The sequence below is a fragment of the Arachis duranensis genome, chromosome 7 (genome assembly GCF_000817695.3).
Source record: "Arachis duranensis cultivar V14167 chromosome 7, aradu.V14167.gnm2.J7QH, whole genome shotgun sequence".
Classification (NCBI taxonomy): domain Eukaryota; kingdom Viridiplantae; phylum Streptophyta; class Magnoliopsida; order Fabales; family Fabaceae; genus Arachis; species Arachis duranensis.
This window is the reverse complement of record NC_029778.3, coordinates 77,711,853-77,728,856: the sequence shown is the minus strand read 5'-3', so window position 1 is coordinate 77,728,856 and position 17,004 is coordinate 77,711,853. Positions and strand designations below refer to the sequence as shown.

At 35.9% G+C, this 17,004-nt stretch overlaps 1 protein-coding gene across 1 annotated transcript; it reads right to left on the bottom strand.

The window, feature by feature from the left end:
• Nucleotides 1-14,474: 14,474 nt before the first annotated feature.
• On the bottom strand, nt 14,475-15,321 carry LOC127740590 (uncharacterized). Its single transcript, XM_052251683.1, has 2 exons — nt 15,276-15,321; nt 14,475-15,176 (listed from the first exon to the last, which is right to left on the bottom strand). Exons 1-2 carry the CDS (start codon nt 15,287-15,289, stop codon nt 14,645-14,647), a joined length of 546 nt encoding a protein of 181 aa, XP_052107643.1. The 5' UTR covers nt 15,290-15,321; the 3' UTR covers nt 14,475-14,644.
• Nucleotides 15,322-17,004: the final 1,683 nt, after the last annotated feature.

Sequence of the window (17,004 nt, the reverse complement as noted above, 5' to 3'; positions counted from 1 at the left end):
TACCGCATGTATATTAGGTTATTTTGTGACTAACATGGTAACCTAATAACATTTATGATTCACCTATTTAATCTACTTTTTAAATAAGTTGTAAGCTAATTACATACATATTTATAAGGTCAAAAATATCATGTGGACATAAATATTATTCATGTTATTTTGTTTTTTTAGTTAAATATTCACTTATCAGAATAATTAAATTTATTATAATAAAATAATTTAATATATAATAAACAAATAATCTAATTTTTTATATTAGTGAAATAAATTTTTTTATAACATATCAAATAGTATTTTTATACATAATAACAAATTGGTTGTATATACGTTACATGATGGGTGTGAAACTCGTTAAAAGAAAAAGAAATAAAAAAATGCCACGTGGTTCAATGCAACTCGGCCAAAATAGACATGGCTGGGGAAAATAGCTTTTTAAACTTCAATCTAATAAAACTTGTTGAAGAAATAAACCGTTGCATATTTACATGCATAGTCCAAACTTTATGTTCAATTGTTCATATATATTTCATCCGCAAAATTTAGGGCGTGTGTAATTTTTTTTATTATATCTGAATGGTTGAAAATATTGAATATTATATTCCAAAAAGAACACCGGCATATGTGGAACATCTTCCTAACCCACATCCAATTTTGTTTCTTTTTGGTTGTGTTGCAGCAGTGCAGAGATATATTTATCAACCTTTATTTATTGGTGGGTTCTCTGGTGACATGGATTTAGGTAGTTAAGTGTGGTTGATATTTAACTGATCAATGACATATTGACATGTAGCAAGTGGTGAGTCTTATGAGTGTATCAACTATGCGTCAAACTTCGCCTATATTACACTTGCGGTACATAGTCGGTCCCAAGGCCGGATAAAGGAGGAGGGTTGTGTTAGGTCTTCGGCAACTAACATAAAAATATCGCCGAACCTCCATGACATGAATCAAAGACATTATTGCGCTAAAGCTAGGTCGTTGTCCGGAAGCAACACGCCGTATGGCTCGAGTACGGTGTCAAAGTAAGAGCCGCTGCATCGGTGCCCGGATGTAGTGTTAAATGAGCAAAGGTTCTCGCGTTTTCGTGAACGGACGAGGGTAAATAAGCTAGTTCACAAAGTAAAAGGTAAAGGTCAAAGCGACAGAAAGTTGAGATTTGGGACATGGAACATAGGCACTTTAACAGGAAAGTCCATGGAGGTGGTGGACACCATGACAAGGAGGAAGATTAACATTATGTGCCTACAAGAAACGAAATGGGTTGGTGCAAAGGCTAGGGAGTTGGATACTTCTGATTTCAAACTTTGGTATACAGGAAAGGTGAAGAATAGGAATGGGGTTGGAATAATTGTGGATAAGCAGTGGAAGAAGGACGTAGTAGATGTCAAGAGGGTGGGAGATCGGATCATCTCTATCAAACTTGTGGTGGAGGGAGGTGCTTTCCATGTGATTAGCGCCTATGCACCGCAAGTGAGTTCGGACGAACAATACAAGATAAGGTTTTGGGAGGATCTAGAGAGTTTGGTTCAAGGCATACCTTTGGGAGATAAGATTTTCTTAGGATGAGATTTAAATGGCCATGTTGGGAGAGAAGTGACTGGATATGGGAGTATTCATGGAGGCCATGGTTTCGGGGTGATCAATGCCGAAGGTAAAACTATTTTGGACTTTTCCTCAACCTTTGATCTTCTCATCGCAAATACATGTTTTAAAAAGAGAGACGAACATCTTATAACCTATAAGAGTGGCATGACAAGCTCTCAAATCGACTTCTTCTTGTTGAGGAGAGTCGACCGGAAATTTTGCATTAACTGTAAAATTATTCCGGGAGAGAGTTTGACAACACAACATAGGGTGCTCGTCATGGATTTTCGCGTTGAGCAAAAGTTGAGAAAAAGACATCATACGAAGAACCCAAGGACGAGGTGGTGGCAGATGAAAGGTGAGGAACAAAGAAGCTTCCTAAGACGGGTAGGAGAAGAGACAAAGTGGGATGGGAATGAAAGCGCGGAAGAGATGTGGAGGGAGATGACAGAAGTTATTAGAAGAACAGCAAAAGAAAGTTTTGGTGAATCTAAAGGAATAGGACCAAGAGACAAGGAGTCCTGGTGGTGGAATGCGAGTGTACAAAAAAGATAAAGATAAAAAGGAAGTGCTTTAAAAAATGGTCTTTATGCCGCAACGTAGATAATGGGAAAAATATAAGGCGGCTAAGAAAGAGACAAAAGTGGCTGTAAGTGAAGCAAGAACAATAGCATATGAGGGTCTCTACCAGTCTTTGGGCACGAAAGAAGGAGAAAAAGGTATATATAGAATCGCAAAGAGCCGGGAAAGAAGAACAAGAGATTTGGATCAGGTTAAGTGCATAAAGGATAAGGATGGAGAGATGTTGGCTCAAGAGGAGAAGATTAATGAAAGGTGGAAGAGCTACTTCTACGAGTTATTTAATGAGGGACAGAAGACTCTTCCGAGCCTTGGTCGATTATGCACAAGGGAAGAAGATCAAAACTTTGACTACTATCGAAGGATTCGAGACTTCGAGGTAAAAGAGGCTCTAAAGCAGATGAAAAATAGTAAGGCAGTAGGACCGGATAATATCCCGATTGAGGTTTGGAAGGGTCTTGGAGAAAAAGGCATCAACTAGTTAACCAAGCTTTTTAATGAGATTTTAAGGTCAAAGAAGATGCCTGATGAGTGGAGAAAGAGCACCTTGGTACCTGTTCATACCCTGGGTCGAGCTCTCTGACCCGGGATGTTCTACAGACAAAGCGACCGACCTCTTTAAGGTCAGGAGGACCCGACCTCTTCTCAAAGAGGTCGGCCAAATCACAGGAAGGCTCAATAAAGGGCCCAAATAGAGGAACACGCCACGAATCCTAAGGCAGCCCAAAGCCTACAGAGAGAAAGGTGGTTCCCTTGAAGATAAGATGACCTCACTTGAAGATAAGATAAAGATAAGATAAGATAACTAACTTATCTTATCTAAGAAGGTCATTCTACGCCATTATAAATACACTGGATCACCCATGTATAACTCATACTCTGATTCTACTCAATACCTGCTTAATACCCTTGCTAACTTAAGCATCGGAGTCCCTTGCAGGTACCCCCTACCCTCCGGGGACGAAGGATCAGCATCATCACTAAGTCCAACGATTCGGACACAGCGACTCCGATCACCATCATCAAGATCGGACTCCGCAGCTCCGACCAGCATAGAAGATCTCGTCTGAGATCGACCTCTAGTTTCAGGTAACCCTTGGAACATTGGCGCCATTGCCGGGGAACCTGGAAGTCATCCCAGCACCATGGCGGACGACCATGACAACAACAACGGCTCAGATCTAGAAGAAAGAACGCCGCATAAAAACGCGGACACAACACCAAAAGATACTCCCCAAATCAACAATAAGGACTCCCCAAACGAGGGAACCCTGGGGGCATTTCAGGATCAGTTAAAACAATTTGAGGAAGACGCTCTACGTCAACGAGAGGCCGAAAAGGATCTACAAAGAGAAATAAGGTGACACCGGGAATTGGAGAACAAACTCCTAAAACTCGAAGCCGATGTCAAGACTAAAGCCAGCCGATCCACTCCCGAAGATAGCACCCGCAAGGACCAAGATCCATTCACCAAGGAGATCATGAAGACAAGAATCCCAAAAGACTTTAAACTCCCAGACATGACCTTGTACGACGGCACTACGGATCCCAGCCATCATCTCAACAACTTCAAAAGCAGAATGTACCTCACCGATGCCTCAGATGCAGTTCGTTGCAAAGCCTTTCCAACTACTTTAACAAAAACGACAATTAAATGGTTCGATAACCTCCCTCCAAGATCCATCTCGATTTTCGACGACATGGCCAAAAAATTCCTGGCCAGATTCTCCATCCAAAAGGACAAAGCAAAACATGCGCCGAGCTTACTGGGAATCAGACAAGGAGAGCGGGAAACCCTGCGTAACTACATGGAGAGATTTAACAAAACATGCATGGATATACAAAACCTTCCAACAGAAGCTGCCATCATGGGTCTCATTAATGGCCTGCGAGAAGGGCCTTTTAGTCAATCCATATCAAAGAAGTACCCCACATCTCTGAACGAGGTACAGGAGCGAGCGGAAAAGTACATCAACATGGAGGAAAACTCCCAATTAGGAGAGACCTCAAAAGCAGGGTTCACCCCTCGAGATAAAGACAAAGATCCCAGAAAAAAGGAAGATCGACATGGAGAGAAAATCAAAAAATACCATAATTACACCCCTCTTCGGGTGTCTCTCGTGGACGTCTACAGAGAGGTTTGCAACACAGAAAAAATACCACCAGCTCGACCACTCAAAGGCAAAAAAGGAGGAGGAAACCGGGCTGAATATTGTGAATACCATCGGATCCGCGGGCACTCCACCAATGAGTGTTTTGACTTAAAAAACGTCATAGAAAAGCTCGTATGAGAAGGAAAGCTAGATCGATACCTGGCCACCCATGAGGATGAACAAAGGAAAAGAAGAAGAGCAGAAGATGTCGAACCAACTACACAATCATCCCGGATGCCAGAAATACACGTCCACATGATACACAGCGGATTCGCCGGGGGAGGAATCTCCAAATCATCTCGCAAAAGACATCTCAAAGACGTATATCACGTCGCAGAAAGGAAGGAAGCACCCAACATCCCGGCAATCACTTTTACCAAGGAAGACGCATCCGGCATCGCGACAGGGTATGACGACCCCATGGTCATCACTATTATATTGGCAAATGCAAATCTTCATCGCACACTATTTTGAGGGTTACCTGAAACTAGAGGTCGATCTTGGACGAGATCTTCTATGCTGGTCGGAGCTACGGAGTCCAATCTTGATGATGGTGATTGGAGTCGCTATGTCCGACTCGTTGGACTTGGTGATGATGCTGATCCTTCGTCCCCGGAGGGTGGGGTACCTGCAAGGGACTCCGATGCTTAAGTTAGCAAGGGTATTAAGCAGGTATTGAGTAGAATCAGAGTATGAGTTATACCTGGGTGCTCCATTGTATTTATAATGGCGTAGAATGACCTTCTTAGATAAGATAAGTTAGTTATTTTATCTTATCTTTATCTTATCTTCAAGTGAGGTCATCTTATCTTCAAGGGAACCGCCTTTCTCTCTGTAGGCTTTGGGCTGCCTTAGGATTTGTGGCGTGTTCCTCTATTCGGGCCCTTTATTGAGCCTTCCTGTGATTTGGCCGACCTCTTTGAGAAGAGGTCGGGTCCTCCTGACCTTAAAAAGGTCGATCGCTTTGTCTGTAGAACATCTCGAGTCGGAGAGCTCGACCCAGGGTATGAACAGTGCCCCTGCTCGAGCTCGATCTTTATTTGGAGGTAGAGTCTTAGTTTTAGGACTTCGAACCTTCAGGTGAAGCGAACTCGAGCATTTTGTCGATTTTGCCCTTGTAGTTTCTGTTCCGAGGGTTACCTGAAACTGTAGGTCGATCTCGGTTGAGATCTTCTGTGTTGGTCGGAGCCGACGTGTCCGGCAGGTGTATAACTGCCGGAGCTGGTGTGTCCGACTTGTGGGACTGAAAGTGCTGCTGATCCTTCGTCCTTGGAGGGTGGGGGGTACCTGCAAGGGACTCCGATGCTTAAGTTAGCAAGGGTATTAAGCAGGTATTGATTAGAATCAGAGTATGAGTTATACCTGGGTGCTCCAGTGTATTTATAATGGTGAGATGTGGCCTTCTGTGGATAAGATAAGTTAGTTATCTTATCTTATCTTATCTTTAAGTGATGTCATCTTATCTTCAAGGGAACCGCCTTTCTCTCTGTAGGCTTGGGCCGCCTTAGGATTTGGGGGTGTTCCTCTATTTGGGCCCTTCTTTGGGCTTTCCTGGGGACTTGACCGAGCTCTTTGGAAAGAGGTCGGGTTATCCTGACCTGAAGAGATTGGTCGCTTTGTCCGTCGAACATCCCGGGTCGGACACCTCGACCCAGGGTATGAACAGTGCCCCTGCTTGAGCTCAGTCTTCTTTTTGAGGTCGAGTCCTTGACTTCGGTCCTTTTTTTGGTGAAGCCGAACTCAAGCATTTTGTAGATTCCTTCGTAGCAGCTTTTAAATGTAGAACGTTTCCTCTAAAGGCGCGCGCTTTTATATCGGTGTTTTGGGAACGTGCGAGGGTTTAATGCTTTCCTTAATTTTAGCAATTGCCTCGTTTCCCTTTGGCTCTTTATTTCGATTTTTGAAAGCCCAGAAACGGTTTCTCTCCTTTCGCCCTTTTCATAACTTCTTTTCTCTGTTCTCTCCGCTCTTTTGTTTCGCGCTTCTCCTTTTTCTGTGTTTGCAGCGTCGTTTGGTGTTTCTGGAGCTTCTGTTTTCGTCTGGAGTTTCGCGTTTCTCCCTGCGACATTGCTCTTTATTCGCGTTCTTTGTGAGAAGGCATTCCCAGATTTCGTCTTCCATCTTCAGTTTCTTTGAAGCTCGCTGCTCTTTCCAGGTTGGCACTAGCTTTCTTGCTTCTTTCGTAGCTTCGTCTTTAGTTTCTTGGTGAAGTTCTGATTTTGCATGTTTGAAAGTTTGAATCTTTTCGTGGTCTTGTATTTGCTTGTCGCTGTAACATGCTTTTCCTATCTTTCTCTTATGGATTTTCTTAGCATTTCTATCGAGGTCTTCTAGGGTTTTACTGTTGCTTCTGGTTGTTTTCTGTCTGATACTTAATAGAAAATCTGCATATGTTCCTCACTTTTGGAGATTGCTTTTTGTCTGATCTTGAAAAAGGTTGCATCTTTAATGATCTCTGCTTGGCGTGCTTTGATGTTTGGGAATGCTTTTTGCTTGGTAGACTGTAATGACTTTTTGTGGTTTTCTTTGATGAAAAATGTTTGCTGTTTTGAATTCTTTCTGAGAAATGCTGGGGTGCACGCTGTAGGTCTTGCCTGGGAACCTTGCTTTGTTACTGCCTCCAAAGGGTGCCCCAAGACTTTGGTTTGAGTCTTGGGGTTTTCCTTTTCTTGTTTCTTCGCCTGTATAGTGTTGACCGAGTTGTTTTCTCCCTTTATCCGAGATGTTTTTAGTAACCCCATCTTCTTTCTTACTTGTAAGATTAGTTGGCCTCATATCTTCTCGAAATAACATTGTAGAGACGTCTTCCCGAGTTCCCGAGGGGATGTCCGATTGGCTGGACTCCCTTATTTTGTTGTGTGTTTCTGTTGTGGATGCTGAATTCTGCACAGAGCTGAGGAAGCGCCATAGGATTTGTGGTATCAATGCCCGTGAAGAGGATTACGAGCTTATTGCTCCTGGTTCTAATGAGAGAGTTTATTTTCCGACTTCCATTGAGAGGGAGCGACCCTTCTTCTATGCTTATGAATACTTCTTCAGCCAATTGAACGTTACCTTTCCTTTTACTGCTTTTGAAACCGACCTGTTGTGGTCGTGTAATATTGCTCCATCCCAGCTTCACCCCAATTCCTGGGGTTTTATTAAAAATACTTCTCTGCCGTGAATTAAATGTAACATCTTCCCAGACTCTTTTCCTTTATTTGTTTGTTTCTGCCAAGCCTGGCGGTTCTTCAAAAAAGAAAGCTTCTTGGGTTTCTTTCAGGTCCGCCCAGGGCCACAAAGTTTTTGCTATGTATGATGAGTCCTTCAAGGACTTCAAGAATTACTTCTTTAAAGTTCGTGTTGTCGAGGGGGCCCGCCCCTTTTTTTTGATGAAAATGATGAGCCTTCTTTCCCTCTAGAGTGGCAGAGGGATGTGAGAGTGTCTCGCTATACCTGGGAGATGCTTGATGATGTTGAGCGTGCTTTTGTTGTTGTTCTTGAGGATCTATGGGGGAAACCACCCCATCTTGATACAAAAAGGTTTTTGAATGACCCGTCCTTGGTTCGGACTGTTTTGGGTACTTGTCTGACTTGTCTCTTATACTTGTTTCTTAATTTTTCTTCCCTTTGTTGTGACCATAGATTTATCTTGTGCTCAATTGAGTGATTTTATCAATTCTTCACCCACTTATTCATATGAATTTGCATGGTTTTACAATTCCTTCATTGTGACATGACATAAGTGAAAACATGTTTCCTATGCTTTAGAGATATTAAATTTAATTATCCTTTATTGCCATTTGACGATCGGATTTTTGACGGTTTAGAATTTCACAAATGAAATCTCGTTGAAGTATAGTCTCTAAACCAACAATAATCCTCTCATACAAAAATTTGTTTGTCACAAGTACAAACCCCTAAAATCTATAAACCGAAGTATTTAAACCTCGGGTCGTTCTCCCTAGGATTTACAATAAAGTGTCTTGTTATTGGTTATGGATTAAGAAATCCTAAGTCACCTTCTCAAGCCAAGAACATAGAATTCTACTCTAACATCCTCTCAAGCATTTCATCAAACACTTGGAGGGTAATGAAAGAAAGCATTTTTATTTGTAAGAATAAAAGGAATCAACAACCAACAATTACAAAGAATTAACAAAACAACAATCAACAACATCACAATCACATGAATTATCTCAAATTGCATTATTAAAAGGAAACAAAAGAACAAGAATATCTCAATTACAAAACCTAGAAACAAAATAAGAGAAATTACAACAAGAGGATAGGGATAGAAAGAAGAACCAAAGTGTAGCAATCACCACTTGAAGGTAGAAGTAGAAGGAGACTTGAATTAAACCTAGAATTATGAGATCCTAATCTAACCCTAATTCCTAATCCTAATTCTAGAGAGAAGTGAGAGCTTCTCTCTCTAAAACTAACTCTAACTCCTAAAACTAAGCTAATGATCAAAAGTATCTAAAAGTATATTGATTCCCCTTCAATACTTGACTTAAATAGCATCAGAAATGAGTTGGATTGGGCCCACATGGCTCCTAAAACCGCTGGGGACGATTTCATAATAGTGGGCCACAGACAGAATCGGCGCGCGCGCGCAAAGTGCGCGTGCGCGCCCCTGAACGCGAAGCAACATGTGGCAAAATTTATATCATTTCGAAGCCCCGGATGTTAGCTTTCCAACCCAACTGGAACCGCATCATTTGGACCTCTATAGCTCAAGTTATGGTCAATTAAGTGCGAAGAGGTCAGGCTTGACAGCTTTTTGGTTCCATCATTTTTTCATGAGTTCTCCAACTTTACATGCTTTTTTCTTCATTCCTTTAATCCAATCTTTGCCTCCTAAATCTGGAATCACTTAACAAACATATCAAGGCATCTAATGGAATCAAGGTAAATTACATTTGGCTACTTTAAGACCTAAAAAGCATGTTTTCACTCTTAAGCACAATTAAAGGAGAATATACAAAACCATGCTATTTCATTGAATAAATGTGGGTGAAAGGTGATAAAATCCCCTAAAATAATACAAGATAAACCCTACAAATGGGGTTTGTCACCATTCGATGCCGTGATCTGTGTGTTGAGTACTTTCAGGCTTTATAGGGCAGGAATGACTTAAAAGATGGAAAGGAAACATACAAAAATGGAAGGAAAGTACAAAATAGAGTTGTTGAAGAAACTGGCAGCGACGCGAACGCGTGCCTTGCGCAAACTAGCATCTGCGCGAACGCGTGCATGACGCAAACGCGTGCTACGCGAAACACAACTGATGCGAGCACATGACTGACGCGGCTGCATGAAAGAGCAAAACTCCAAATGACGCGACCGCGTGACCCAAGCGGACGTATGATGTGCGCGATCTGCATAATTTACAAAAGTCGCCCCAGCGATTTCTGGTCCCTTTTTTGGTCCAGATCCAAGCCCAAAAAACACAGATTTGGAGACTATTAAGTGGCAGGATCCATTCATTCATAGAGAGCGAACAATTAAGGAATTAATTCACAATTTTAGGATTAGATGTAGTTTTAAGAGAGGGAGGTTCTCTCCTCTCTCTTAGGTCTTAGAATTAAGATTCCTCTTAAAGGATTTAGGATTTATTTGTTCTTCATATCAGATTCAATATTTCTTTACTTTGATTCCTTTTATGCTTTTATTTATCTCAATGCTTTTATTCGTGTTTGACTTATGTTGCCAGATTGGCTTATGAACTTTTCATGTTAGGATTTTCTTAATTAATATAATTTGAGGTATTTCAGACTTATTACTTTTTTTATTAATTATTCTCAATTGATGTTTTAATATATATTTTCTCTTCTTGACTTTGGTTGAGTAATTGGTAACGCTTGAGTTGTCGAAATAAAGCAGTGGTTGAAATTGGCAATTGCTAATTGAATTGGATCGCTCTGAAAGTTAACTAGGACTTAAGGATCAATTTAATTAGTCCACTTGACTTTCTTTTATTTAATAAGGGATAACTAAGTGGGATTAAAACCCGATTTCAACACACCTGATAAGGATAATTAGGATAGGAATTCTAGTCTCATACCTTGCCAAGAGTTCTTCCTTAATTATTAATTAATTTTTCTTGTCAATTAAATTACTTGTTCAACCCTTTTGAAAACCCCAAAATATACCTTTGCATAACCAATAATAAGAACACCTCCCTGCAATTCCTTGAGAAGACGACCCGAGGTTTCAATATTTCGGTTATCAATTTTATCAGGGGTTTGTTACTTGTGACAACCAAAACTTTTGTACGAAAGAATTTTCTATTGGTTTAGAAACTATACTTACAACGCGATTATATATTTTTGTGAATTTCTTTACCGATAGAAAATCCGTTCGTCAATGGGTTATAGTTGTGCCTTACTTATTGATAAAGAAAAAGAACTTTTAAGATTTTCAATCAAAAGATAAAAGAACTTCTCAATTTATGAAAAAAAGATGCTCTTTTTATTCTATGTTCTGCATTTTCTGTCTGCGTGATCGTTTCTTGTACGAGGAAGAGATTCTTTTAGGATTTATGAGTGAATTTTGCAAATGAGTGAATTTATAAGGAAGAGATATTTTTAATGATCCTCCTTTTCATTGTGTTTAACCCACTTTTTTTTATCACATAAACTTTGCAGATAATTTCTGTTGATCATGGGTTTCAATTTAGTGTATAGGAGCTTGCAAGATATATTCTCCCAAGTATTGCTCTTTACCTTTAAAATTTGAAAATGTAATTGAATTGTGGTAATTTATTGTTTAATTTTAAGTATAATAATCGCTACCCTGTGATATGGTGTTATTTATATTGTATTCTAGCTGCGAATTTTGAATTGTGGATTGAATCAATATTCAAATAATTAACTAATTAAAAAGAAAAAATATTATTAAGTGATGGAGATTTGAGCTGCATATTAAACATACAGTGGCTGCATGTAGTAGCTTTATATGTTGAGATTTCACGTGAAAATCCTTATAGAACACTATTAATTTCACCTGAATAATTTCTAATATTAGTTATTTAACACTGAGTGGTTGAAAAGTATTTTTCCTTCTAAATTTTCAAAAATTAACATTAGTAGTTTCCATTTACACGAGAACAAGCTTGAAAGAGTTCTTTTAACCTATGATTGCCGAATTCCTGAGTATTTTCATGTGCATTAATCTGTGCATGTAACCAGCATATAAGCATTTTTCTTTTAGAATTCTAAAATGAACATTCTGTCTCATCATTTTAAAGAATTTTTGTTCATACCAAAATACTAAAAACTGTGGCTATTAGAAATCCAAATAATGCTGATCAAGTGAAATTATTCTAGCATCAAAGGTTTTATAATATTCACCGAATAAATTGCACAGACTTAATATTGTTACTATCATAAAAGAAGTACTTCTGATAACTTTTCCTTAATATGCATGTATAATGAAATTAGAATGACTTTATTTTTCATGGGATATTGATTTTTTTTTCTATGTATGTGTTTTGTCTACAAATTAATAGTCTTTCCTTCATTCTATCCAAAGTCATTTGCAGGTAAAAGAAGAAAAACTAAATAAGAAATGTTTGCATAAATCATTTCTTATGTATTTACTTACAAATAATCACTATAGAATGAAGTGTGGGTAACAAGATAATGAGATGATAAATATCAAATACTAAATGAGTAACAAAAATGAATCATTTAATCATCCTATCATTGTTAAAAGAAACATAGAAGTCAAAGAAATTGATAGATTTCTATTACGCAACAAAATAACGTTTTTGCGGCAAGTTTTTAGAATGTCAATAGTTTCTATCTCTTGGGTTTGTGTGGCTCTATATTATTCACTTAGTTCCTTATTATTTGTAACTCATTTTTCTTTTCATAATTTATTGTTGAAGTATCATTATGCTTTTAGTTTATAAAAGTATTAAAAAATATACTAATTATATCTTTTTATTAGTGATTCTAATTAAGATTCTTAATGCAAAGTGATAAAAAAATGAATGAATGAAGTATTAATTAATGTCCAAACTCCAAATGATCAAATTTGTTAAATGAAAATTAACTTATAATTTGGTCACGTTCGTATCTTGTTTTTTTTTTTTTAAATTTTAAATCAATTAATAAACATTAATTGCTTCCAGTGCATGTTTGCATGATCAACAATGCTAGGAAACCAACTCTATATAAGTCAAGAATCAGCCAATTGGTAACCGGATGTTGCTACTAATAGGCACACAGATGTTTCTTTTTCTTGTAAATTAGATGGTTTTGGATATGATTTCTATGTTTCATGTGTTACGCATTAATAAAATATAATTAATTATATGGAATCAACTAATGAATGATCAAAGCATCTGTGATTCTCTCCTAACACTGACGTGGTCAACAATAATTTAACAAACAAATTAAATTATAAATTAATAAAACTAATTATAATTAATTATGTTGTTCCATTCTTAACTGATTATTAGTTGGTTCCATATACTTTTCCTTGCATCATATATTAGTTGATTGTGTAGTAACACGCTAATTCACATTACATTGTATCATTATTAATAATTATCTTGCCATGGTTGCATGTAGAAGGGGTGATATTACATCTGAATTAATATGAAACTTAAGAATATTAGTATGATGCTAAAAATTTATTGATATTTTTTAAATTTATTTTCTGAATAAATATTGATATTTTTTAAACTTTTCAGAAAAGGATTATGAGAGGCATATGAAAGAGACGTGGCATTTGCTACTGCCTTTGAAGATTTTGGGAGTGACTAATGATTTTCATTTTGCTGCTTCTTTTTTTCTCAACTGAACTAAATATCTTTCTTTCAATACTAAATTAAATTGTGAACCTTTAATATAATAAGTACAAGAGAAATTCACTTGAAAATATGTTGTTTTTTTCCGTCTCTAAATAGATATGATTCAATTATCACAGTTTCAATTTTAAATCATTCCTTATTGTGGATGTGTGGAGTTTATATACAAATTGTTTTTATCCTAAAAAAATGCTGCTATAGTTACATTATTTTGTTTAGAATACCATCTAATTAACAATGTTTCCTTTCTTTTGGTGTTCATTATTTTTGTTTTTTTATTTGTTTGTTTTAAAAAATATAGTTGATGCTTAAAATCTACATAATTACATTAGTCCTATTTATTGATCTTTGTGGTTGTGGTGATTGGTGAGAGTTATGATAAAGGCTCTACCCTTTTGTGAGAATGAATTTTTAACTATAATGAGATCATGGTTACATTGGAGAATGGTGGTTAGTGAGAATGGTCAATGTGTTAATTTTGTTGTTAACTGTGTTTGCTTGGGACAGATATAATTGGGATTCTCACAAAAGCCTTGGTGAATAAGATATTAAAAAAATTCAACAAAATCAATATATTCTTCGAGAATCACTCGCCATTCTACATATGTTAATTGATATTTGGACATGTTTAATTACAGAATATATTCTTTAGAATTATGCTGTTAGCAGAGATATGAAAAGTATTATGATATTCATTTATTGTTATGATCTATGGATAAACGAAGGAAAAATTGATAGAAAGCTAGAATTGAATTTTATTAATGGTGAGATTTAGATTTACATTAGAGATACACACTATATATAGGATAATGTGTATCAAGAAACTAACACATTGTGGTAACTAACAATAGAAATTATTCACATCTATCTCTAATTAAGTTACTAATATCTCTAAAATTTACTCTGTTTGGTTGGTAGTTAAATGATGATGCTCACAACACTGGGACTCATTGGCACCTTAAAATGAGAGAAGAGAGTGGATGAAGAAAACTATCTCAACATCAGTGGTAATGAAACTATGTCTGAGGCAACATTGTAGATAATCACCATATCAGTGGTGAAGTTCAATTAGCAGTGATTAAAATGTAATTTTGTTGCCACTTATTTCTTTAGCAGGGATAAAAATGCTTATTTTGTTGGCAATTATGTCATTGAGGAGAACAAATATAAAGATATGTAAAGATACCATATTTTTATTTCCTTATGATAGTTTGCCAATTAACTTTGGACGTTGGAAATAAATAATATTCTCATGTAATTTAAAAATAGAATCATTCATTTGTTAGCCAATTTTAAATTTGAATCATACAAATGAATTTTTTAAAGAAAAGTCAATTAGACGTTTGATTACTTAATAGTCCACTCATCATAAACCAAATTACAAAATATTTGCATCTAGAATGAAATTGAAATTAATTCAGCCCTTTGATGCAAATACTGCACCCTGTACAAGCACGGCAATTAACACAAAAACAAAAACAGCAATACGAGACATAAGTGGTGATTGACGCACCATTCTATGAAATTAGCAACAACAACTAAAAAAAATATGAAGGAGCATCCGCATCACGTTCTTATAAGCACCAGCAAAAATAGGCCCGAAAATGAAACCGGCAATAATCCCATTTTGATTGAAGAAGTTGAAGATGTCCACCACATCCTGCCAGCCGGGTAGACGACGGGGTCCATAAGCTGACCACATCCAAGAAATTACAGCTGGACAAATGCCAAACACAAACACCCCCTCCCAAAGAGTGGGAGGAGTGGCATTAATTGCAGACCCAAGGGCAATCTGACACGGTTTGTATAGCATTACTACAAAGGAGGAATGCAGACCCAGATTTGCAATGAACTCAAAGGGTCCATAATCTGCTTCTTTCCTGTACACGATATGAAGAATTAAAAGTGCAACAGGCCATTGGTATAGAAAAAACAAATAAACTATTTCCCAGTTAGAAGATTCTTCCGCAAACAGATAGTAATTAATGAACATTTCAACCCGTCTGTAACCAAAAGCAGCAATCGCCGCCATGATCTTGCAGAATAATGTAATTTTGCTGCAAACAAAAATAAATTATGTAAAAAGGAAAAAATGTGACTATGTGAAAAAATGTAAAAACACAATATGATAGAAAAGGAAGAAGAAGAATACTAACCCCAACCACGCCATTTTAAAATTTGTCTCTTTTTGAAAGAAAAGGAGAAAATGTGACTATGTGAGAGAGAGAATGATAGAGGAAGACGAAACCTTCAAATATATACACGCAGTCACGCACTGCACACTGCCAATTAGGGATGGAAAAAGCCTGGCAGGCAAGGCCTGCAGCCTGACCTGTGTTTGGCCTGATCTGGTTTGACCTGTTATAAAATAGGTACAGGTCTAGACTTTTTTAAAAGTCTTAATATATTAATAGGTCAGGCCCAAACTTATTAATTAGTTTTATAGGCCTGGCAGACTTGTCTGGACCTGTTAAAATATAATTAAATATATAAATAATTATTTATTATTAATAAAATTATGAGATATTTTAAATTTATTATATTTTATTATAAATATTTTTGTATATTTTAAATATGTTAAAAGTTTAAAATTTTTTATAAATATTAAATATATAACATATTATATATAACAATTTTTATTAAAAAATAATTTTTTTAAATAATATTTTTATTTTTATAAAAAAATTTATCAAGTCTTTTAACAGGCTTCAGGTCAGGCCAGGCTGAATAACAGGTCAGGTCTAATACTTTATAAAGAGCCTATAACAGACTGCAGGTCAGGCTCAGACTAATCAACTGTATCAGGCCTGTTAAGAATAAAGCCTGGCCTAGCCTAACTTGTTTTCACCCTTACTGCCAATGAGTCTTCGATGCACAACCTTCAGCTTAACCGACTAACGAAATTGTAATAAGCATAGCCTCTCAAATTTTTCATAAAAAATTTAGTATTGTTGTATTCATAAAAAAAATAGATAGTTCAATTGATTTAATTATTTTATATTTTATTTAAAGTATCTAAGTCCAAGTTCAATTTTTATCATTTGCATTTTTATTATATAAGGTATTTTTTTATTTATTTAATTTAATATTATTCTATATTCCATTGTTTATTTAATTAAACTTTTTATATTGTGCAAAAAAATAGAATATTCGATAAGTATTATATCATTGTATTTTTATAAATTAATAACAATATTTTAAATTTTAATATTTATTTTTCTAATTTTTTTTACATATTTTACAAGATATATATTCAATTTTTTTACAATCATAATAATAAAAAATTAAAAAATTTATATTTTTTTTAAGAGGAAGGCTAATATTCAAAAAGAAAAAAAATCTAACTTCTATCATATTAACACCTGCTAAATAGTTTTTCCACTTCAATGAATCATGAAAAAAATAAAATGCAACCTTCAAAAATTCAAGAGTTGCATATGATGAGTTTGACCTTAATTCTTTGAAATGAAACCTCAAAAATGACTTTAAATTTGATAATATAATCCAAATCAGAAATATAAGGTTAGACGAACTTATTTTAATTGGAGTCCATAGAAAAAACATCTCGACAATTATTCTTTATCTAGTATAAAATATCTTGATAAGAATTTTAAAAAAAAAAATTACAAAATTAGTTGTGAATTTACTTTTTCTCAAATTTTACTGCAAATTTTATTATTTTGATTTCAATAGTAAAAAATTTGTTATAAAATTTACAAATTTTATTTTCCGCAAATTTTTCAGCAAATTTCATAAAATATTTTGTAAATGAATAAAAATCTTTTTCTTTTTCACAAAAATACAAGTTTCCAACAAAATTAAAGATATTATATAATTTAAAATACAATCATACTAAAAATATATTAAAATATATAATATTTATTA